Source organism: Sander lucioperca, chromosome 1, assembly GCF_008315115.2.
Source record: "Sander lucioperca isolate FBNREF2018 chromosome 1, SLUC_FBN_1.2, whole genome shotgun sequence".
Lineage (NCBI taxonomy): Eukaryota > Metazoa > Chordata > Actinopteri > Perciformes > Percidae > Sander > Sander lucioperca.
In genome coordinates, this window is record NC_050173.1 from 34,865,669 (window position 1) to 34,875,058 (window position 9,390).

A 9,390-nucleotide genomic window follows, 5' to 3' on the forward strand; every position below is an offset into this window, starting at 1 on the left:
GGGTATAGACAATTATTAAGTTGGTTCATTATTATTATTATTATTAACAGTAACAATCATTTTATTAATAAACATACCAGAAAACATCACTAACTATATTTAGCTGTTAATGCTAGGAACTATGCTAAAGTAGTTTGTTTCTAAAGGTTGTTATTAGTTGATGGTGCAGCTTATCATGTTGGGTTTTCACTCACATTATGTTAAGTAGCATTTGTTTATATTTTCCTTTAAATGTAACTTTGTTTAATTTCCCGCCTGGATATAAAAAGACAGTAATGTTTCATGTTTGTTACAAAGACCTGCCTGTTTTCAGAATCAAAACAACTTCTGTGTATATGTTAAGGAGGGTTCAGTTTTAGAGGTTGATTGCCATCATCATGGGGCATTGGTCATTGATTAAGCCACAGAGAAGTTCAGTCCATTCAATGAAGATTTATTCAAAAAAAAGGTGGTGAGGCAAATGATAATGGATAACATAACAGGATAGAACAGACACACATGGGTTGGAGAATCTGGGAAGAAACAAAATAGAAATTAGAACTTAACAAAGTCAATATTCTGACATCATCATAAAGTAATTAGATAAATTAAAGCTGTCATTCAAATAGACACATTATCAAGAAATAAAAGGTGCAAAGTAAACCTCATCTTACCAGCTGCCGCCCCATGTGAAGGTATAGAAAAGAATGACTGAGAGGGAGTGCAGTCTTTAAATAAGGAGTGACCAGGTGAACTCAATCAGGTAATTAGGGTGGAAACAAAAGCCAATCAGTTGTGAAAACAGGGGAGGAAAGGAAGTGAGGTAAGTGTAGAAAGCAAGTGTCAAAAATAAGATAAAAATAGGAATCTTTAGTACAGTATATATAGAAATAGTGAAAGTATTGGTAATTAAATATCAAAATATCTTGTTTCTGGATTGTTGTCTCATTTCCCACACATTATTCAAAATACAAAGATGTCACACTGTGCACATGTACATACTGTACAAATGTTTTATAACATCCATATGTTTGACTGTCTCAAATGTGGTGGATGATTGGACGTGCAGAACATAACAGACAGTTATAGAATAAAAGAGAAGATCTTTGTGGGAAGCTGTGTTGATGCTGTATGATGACACTTTGTTTCACTTCCTTTATAGCTGAGATCAATGACGTTCCTGTGCATGCTTAAACACAACATCTAATCTAAATACAGGGAACTTCAGAAACCATTTTCAGAATTCAATTAAAATGTTTAGTCTTCTGCTTTTAAGGCCTTCATCACTAGTCATACTGGTCTCAACATAAATGAGGAACAGAGATGACCAGTTGGTCACAGTTTCTGCTTCTTTTCTTATCTGAAGCTGATCACTAAGAGAAGACACGTCAGGCTGCTCAGTGTAGTGTGTGTGTGTGTGTGTGAATGTTTGCTGTTGAAGAGAAGTTCATCTGGAAGCTGCTGACTAAGTCAACAGAGGCTGAACACTGAGGAGACATGGAAGCTGTGATCGGACTGTTGGTGATGATACTCGGAGTCTCTCATGGTGAGCTGTGTTTTTTTTTTTTTTTTTAAATATAGTCAAGAATTACAGTTTGACATCATCTTAAGAGATGTGTTATAATTAAAAATCTTTTCTTTTAGCTTTGAGCTTCAATTGACTGCATTAGACCTATGATGTTGAAACTAACTGAAAGCTTCCTCTGGTGTAATTTCTTATTTACATATGACAATAAATGTAAGCTCCTAGATGGTAGATTTATTGTATTCTCAATCAATTACTGTATGTAAAAAGGACTGCAGACTCAAGCATAAATCTAATGCTAAATTACAATCTTTCACAGATACATCATGTGTCACCAGAAATACAATGTATTTAATGAATAAAGCGGAGGGAAGTTTGTGCGTGAGTTGTTTAGTGAAATGTTTAGCTGTCACACATTTCTTTATGTCTATGTTTCACAAGAACATTTTCCTGTCTGCATAAAGAGAAGCATAGAGTTACAGTTCACCCATACAATTTTCAGTTTTTCAAAAGTTAACAGAATGAAATAATAATATATTATTTATCTTGTTTTTCAAACATTGTGTAGCTGCCAGCAGAGACAGTTGCATAATTTAAGTTTCATAAAAGAATAGTTTTAATTTGATAAGAAACCACGTTTAAATATATCATAATATAATATATATTATATTATGATATGATATATATATATATATATATATATATATATATATATATATATATATATATATATATATATATATATATATTATGTCTATGATGCAGCGCATGCCAAGCCAACTGCGGCTCGTTAAGTTAATCGCTAACGTCATTACATTCGTAAGTTCACCGAGAGACACACGGGAGAGAAGTTGCCTTTTTGTTACCGGTTTTCACTCTCCTGGAGTTAAGCACTGCCCCCTGGTGGCTCAAACGGGTAATTGCATTGTTTAAAAAATTAGTGGAATAATTACATCTGGCATGACCAGATATTAAATAAATATCTTAAATAACACAAAACAACTAAATGGTGATAGGTAATACATCAGAGTTCATATACTGCTTTAATAAAAAAATATTACCTGGCTGACGATGGGAGCAGCAGGACGCAAAAAAACTACTTTTTAAAATTACTGTTGCACTAGTCTGGACATCTTGCCGACTTGCCAACCTTGCAATAACGGTTTCCTAAATGCCATGTATATACATGTGATGTCAGCTTACTAATTGATTGCGGGTTTTGTGTGGATTTGGACTTTTATACGTTTATTCCACTTTGTTTAAACGGCGAAGTGGAGAGGCCTCGTATGTGACGCTCATATCGGCCTTGCTGGATACACCGTATCATTTACCTTTTTGTGGATCTACTGATCGCTGTGGATTACTTTTTTTTGTGTCATTGGATTACGGCAAAATACGGATCTTTTTTTCTCAACGTGTCTTAACGTTTTATGGTGAGTTTGGAGAGGCATCTCAACAGCTAGGTCCAACACTGATTGTTCACCGTTACATTTTAGTTGAATTTAAGCGTCTAATGCAGTAATGCATGAAGTGTGCATTTAGTTTCCATGCTTATTGTGTTTCCACAACAATGTTAGTAAGTAAATCTACTGAAATGGCCACCACACCATAACAGAGGAGTGGGATGCGTAAGATGAGAATGCAGAGGTTACCTCCTGTACGTCATGGCTGTAAAAGTCAAATAGTATTTGTACTTCTTTGCTGAGTGCAGACTTGCACGCGAGGGGAGGGTCATGTCTTTTTTTTCAAATCGTTTTGGAGGATTATAGGAAAAGTATTACTGACGAGGGCAGGGTCACGTCTTTTTAGGTTAGAGGCCACAAAACGAACAGTCCCTAACGCGGCCAGTGAGATATGCATAGTTCTTTTAATGTTTAATTATCAATGTAAAAACAAGCATAGCTGTGTGACGGTTTATCAACAGTCAATTTAACGTTGCATTGTTTATTATTTATGTGCTATTCTCTCTGAGAATATTCTTATTTCTGCAACTTATGTGATTTCTATGTTTTTATTTAGTTCTCACGGCATGTTTGATGGCATCGAGGATGACATGATTCAACTAATAAATGCCCGTAAACAAGAACGCCTTGTGTCCGTGTCTGTTAACTGGAGGGAGCTGTATTAATAAAACAAATAAGACATCATTATTTTTTTGGCTGCACCAAAGAATTTCTAATATGGGAAGAAGTTCCACTCTCTTGTTACTTCCGGCTTTTGAACTGGTTGCAGTTCCACCAGAGTTCCATATAGGGGGCGCTCACAGGCCAGTGCAGAATGAATGGGACTCTATGGAGCTATACCCCTCAAAATCCACTTTGCTCAGGATATAATTTTTTGTCTAGTAATTTGAATGTTGCATTTGAAAGGGGAGGCTAAGAAAATACACCCTGCTGGGTGTTAGATTTTTTTAAAGTGGCTTTTTTGTTCTAAAAAGCCTTTTAAAATGTCAATGACGTCATACACATATACGGCCAGAGATTCTGCTTTACGGCAAGCTCTGAGTCGCTTCCTTTTTTCTCTCGAAGCATCGACAACACAGCTGACAGATTAGACTCTCCCTGTCAATACACGTGCTAGAAAGACGTTTGCTAATGTTTTAAAGACCACGCCGAAATATTCACTCTGACATTCTGGTTCTGCTTCGGATGCCGTCAAGCGGGATCTCCAATCGTAATCAGTCCTTCACTGACCAATCAGCATTCATTAGCAGAATGCTAGCGTGTTATGGGCAACAACGACTCAACCTGTAACAAATCAAAAGGGCATAAGTACTCGTTCATTCAACTTTTGACTTATAATCCATGTTGAACTTGCAAAAACTACAATCAAATCTGAGATTTCTCAACGACAATCAGGCGAAAGAGACAAATTTAGCCGTCTAGCTCCATAGAGTCCCATTCATTTTGCACTGGACCGTGATCACCCCCAGTGGAACTCTGGTGGAACTGCAACCAAAGTAGGTACAATGGGGCTTAATAGGGAGTGGAACGGCTTTCCGTAGACGGGCTTTGGTTGCACCATTACTTAAAATGTTAATATTCTACATGTCTTCTTCATCCAAAATACACCATAAAATATACATATATACATATATATAGAAACGTAGGGAACGTCACTGTATTTTAACTTTTGATTTAAACAAAGTTTGTACAATCAAAAACACAAGTTTGTAATGACTGGGTGAGGTTAACTTTAATTTAAACAGACTATTTCTGAATATTACTACATACATTTATATGTAGGCTACTGTATATATTTTACAAACCTGTGACAGGAAACGTGCTATAATTTGCTTCATATGAGTAATATGCCTTAAAAAATGCCATGGTCATTAATTTTGTAGAAATGGAATGATCGAATTGGGATATTTTGATTTTCAAACTTTATTATTTATTTTATATTTCAGGTGTGGAAACGTACTGTGATGGTGAACACTGATGTTCAATCTTAAAGTCGCTTTAAAATTTAAAATAAAACACTATGACGTTTTTTAGAATTACTACAATACTACTTAGAGTTGAACTATTCTCTATATCTTGCCCATCATTTAATAATTTCCCCAAACACATCTAAGTTGCTATAATTTAAAAATAAAATTCTGTCTTCGTAAAAAACCCAAACCACAGCATGAGTTTGTAATGACTTGGTGAGTTTACGTCTGCTGAACCTGTTTTACAGTCTCAGGCCGGTGGAACACTCAGCTAAACACCTGTTGCATAATGTGGTCTGAGAGTTACACAACTGCACCAAACCAACTGTAGTTGGCCTTAGATCAATATTTGCTTATGCATAAAACGTTGTCATGGTAATTCATATTATAGAAATTAAATGATCAAAATTGTCATGTTTACATTTTTTCCCCGACTAAGTACATATTAGCAGAATATGTAAATGCTCAAGTACAAGTACCACGTCACAAAACTGTACTTAGGTACAATACTTTAGTAAATATACATTTCACCACTGGTCACAGGTTTATGTAATTCCCAGCTGCACAAAAACAACTTTGTGGTTTTTTTGTGGTCTGGGAGAGAAACAGCTGCAGCAAACCAACTGTTTCTGTTTCTGTTTGACTACACCTCTTTGTTATTGTCCTTCATTTTGTAGACATTGAAAGATCAAAATTGTTTTCTTTTTTTGTTTTGTTTTTACAACTTATGTTTCAAACTTTCCAGGTGTGGAAACCTACTGTGATGGCCGACAGGATGGAGCTCAGTGTTATGGAGCTTTGGGAGGAACTGTGGTCCTCCAGCTGATGGACAATACCTCAGGAATATCTAGATACCAATGGTCAATCAAAACAACAATCAATGCAAATACAACAACAATAACAACAATACTCAGCGGGAGCAATAATCCTTTTGTGTTTAATGCGATAGAAAACAGATCCTTCTTTACTCCCAGTAATGGAACATTTAGGATCAACAACCTGAGCTGGACTGATGGAGGTGAATATAAACTTGAAATCATTGGTTCAGATGGATTGGTATCAGAGCAGCGGACTCTACAGTTGACCATTCAAGGTAAATCACTCTTTTGCGAATTTAGTGGTATAAATAGACACACATGTCATATTCTATTGTTGAACTACATATATATTTCATATTCTACATATATCTCTGTATGTATGTCTGGCCTGTTCTGTATTAGAAACTGTATAAAATGACCAAGATTCTGTTAATATGAAAAGTCATCTGAGTGTGTTTCCTTCAGCTCCTGTGTCCTCTGTCCTGCTGGTCTCTGAGTGTCTGTCCCAGGGAGAGATGAGGGTGTCCTGCTCCTCTAAGGGAGGGGACAGTCCTCAGTACAGCTGGACTCTGGATGGACGCACACTGACAGACGCTGAGCTCCTCTCTGGAAATACTGAGACTGACAGCATCACTCTGAAACAAAACGTCTCAGGACGACTGGTCTGCTCAGTAAGGAATAAAGTCAGTAATGTCTCAGAAGAAAAGACATTATCTACATGTGGTGAGTGAGAACATTATTTGACAGTTTGAAGTTTGTAACATTGATAATTTACTGTAGATCAGTCATTGATCTGTTTCTTTCCCACAGGCTTCAAATTCATTAACTGCACCTTAACAGACGGGACGAACATATCACAGTGGGTGTTTCCAGCCAATAATACCCTGTGTGATTCGCCAACAACTACTCCTACCACGAGTACATACACCACTGTGGGTAAGACGACTGGCATCACAGTGTCAATTAACCCCTGCACTAATAACACATCCTCCAATCAAAATGTGACCCCCCCCCCCCCCCAAAAAAAAATAAAAAAAAGATGCCCCATGGGACATTAGTAAGTAAAACTAACTATGCTGCAGTGGATTTATTAAAGTAATATACCCAATGGGATGCGCATGTCAAAGTGGGTGTTTGCAGCCAATAACAACCTGTGTATTGAACCAATAGCTCCTAACACGAGGACAGAAACTGTGGGTAAGAGACATCAAAGTGTCCACAAAAGCCTCCACTCACATCACACATGCCGACCAAGCTGTTGCTTTCTCCAGCAGAGAGATGACCCCTGGTACTTGAGTAAAAACTAACTCTCCTGTCAAAGCCCTAACTTGACATGTGATTTTTGTGTCTTTTTATCCAATCAGATCACTCCCTGCTCATATGTGGCGTGCGAGCAGCTGTGGTGGTTCTTGCATTAATTGGGATCGCCGTCTATTTTGCTTGGAAAGAGAGGAAATACAAGATGGTCCATCGAAAGATGGAACATCAAGAGAACTCTGTTGTGATGGTTGAAATGAGAAGTTGAACTTTAACTCTGTGAATCCAACACCTTAGTGTCGTCTGACTCTTCTCACTCCTCACTAGTTGTTGACTTGGTAAAGTGATCCTTTACATAGAATGAATTAATGTGCAAAGACTGTCTTGTTGTGAAATGTTCAGTGTGTCACTGACTTTGGAGAGTGATAAAGCTTCCAGAGGCCCACAGCTCCACAGCACAGTTTATTCTAAAGCAACAAAGAACAAAGCTTATATTAACATATTAGGAAATGATTGCATTATATGTTTCCATATTGTCACTGTCCAGTGAAAACCATGTATCTCCAATTGTGTTGCATTTACTTTTGCATAGGTACCTGACCTAGTAGCTACATATATGTATAATTTAAAAATGGTGATTTTGCATTCAGAGCATGTTTTTACCTTTGTGTGTTAAAGTCCAAACTATAATTTTACACCATATAAATTACATGCCTAATCACATATATGATTAAAGTTTTTTAACTCTTAAAGATTGAATTATGTAAATACTAGTTTTGTTTTTCTTATCTTATATTTACAGATATAGGTCTTTTTTGCCTCCATGTTCACAAAGAGTAATAATGTGTTAACCATTTGAAGCATTTATTAGGAAGAGCTTTAATTTAGTTGATGTTGTGTGTTATGTTTTCAAAACCTGTCAGTAAATCAGTCATGTGTCCTCAGTTAATGTAGGTTAGATAACCTTTTGTTGACATTTTGATCACAGACTGTAAATTGATGAGAATTGAATAAAACTTGCAGACTCATCATCTTTCTTGGTTTCGATGTTAAGCACTTTGGATACCTGCTGGTTGCTGTAAAGTGCTATATAAATAAAGTTTGATTGATTGATTGATTGATCATCAGTTTTACAGTTATTCTCAATTGTTGACAGAACTCTTCAGAGAGCATTGCACACATTCTCAGAACTCTCCAACTCCAAACTGACATACACCCAGAACGAAGGCTAAACTATAGAAATCTCCTGCTAAATGAAACGCCACACTCAAAACAAGGTTATGTCTTCTCAAGATTGTATTTCGTGTTCAAATAACACGCACACACATCATATGAATGGACGTTTCTAAGAACCAATTGAACACTGACGTGCACAATGTAAAACACTAGTATGAATGGAGACTTATGCCTTTTGCATGTCCAGTCTTACACTTACCACGCATGTACAGTACTCTGTTGTAAAATATCTTTGTATAATGTTTTTATACTCAAATATAAAACACACAAACATACAGTCATATAAACAAAAATGTGTTTTTATCCCCGAAATACTGTATTCATGCCACAAACACAAAGTTTGATATGTAAAGTTCTACATACAAAAGAAATAACAAATGTAGTGTAATCAGTAAAAACAAACAAACAAACATATAGGATGGACCCTGTCAACCCTGGAAAGCTTGTACAGCTTTATCATCTTCCATAGCTTGCAGAAGAGGTATACATTAGGGATGTCCCGATCAGGTTTTTTTGCCCTCGAGTCCGAGTCCGAGTCATTTGATTTTGAGTATCTACCAATACCGAGTCCCGATCCGATACTTCTATAATAATTCAACTTTATAATACCTCCAGACCGTAGACATACTCGCGCTTTCCGCTTCAAGCTGCTTCCGTGTTCTACTTTGCCGGCATTTAACCAATAGCGTCTCTGCAACAAAGTGATGTCATGCCGCACGCATTGCTGTTTCTGTGTGGAGTCAAAAGAGTCTAACTCTGTGCCACCGCATAACTATAGATGTGTTAAAAAATAATGAGAATATATATACATATATATCCGAGTCCTGATCGGGAGGTAACGTCCGATTCCGATCGAGTCTGAAACCACGTGATCGGGCCCGATTTCCGATCACGTGATCGGATCTGGACATCCCTAGTATACATGTTTGGGGATTGTGATCATAGTGCTACCTGTTTGTACTCTCTGGCCAGCCTCCCTCACTGTTAGACCATGGTTGACCAAAGTGGCCTGAATCTCTCTCTTTGAGCTCACCTGTGGACCTTTTACTGTATTGCTGAAGCTGATTGCTAATTATACAATTGTGCAACATGTGTTTGCCCATGTGAGCAGTCAGAGGGGATAGAAATAAATTAGAATTTAG

The 9,390-nt window shown here is 36.9% G+C and overlaps 1 protein-coding gene across 1 annotated transcript in view; it reads left to right on the top strand.

The window, feature by feature from the left end:
• The first annotated feature begins 1,295 nt into the window (after positions 1-1,295).
• The window catches only part of LOC116064333 (hemicentin-1), a 33,148-nt gene continuing 25,053 nt past the window's right edge, over positions 1,296-9,390 (top strand). Inside the window, exons 1-3 of the mRNA XM_036007412.1 lie at positions 1,296-1,525; positions 5,683-6,030; positions 6,221-6,478. Coding sequence (XP_035863305.1) covers positions 1,477-1,525; positions 5,683-6,030; positions 6,221-6,478 — 655 coding nt within the window. The 5' untranslated portion in view covers positions 1,296-1,476. The remainder of the gene's footprint in view (positions 1,526-5,682; positions 6,031-6,220; positions 6,479-9,390) is intronic.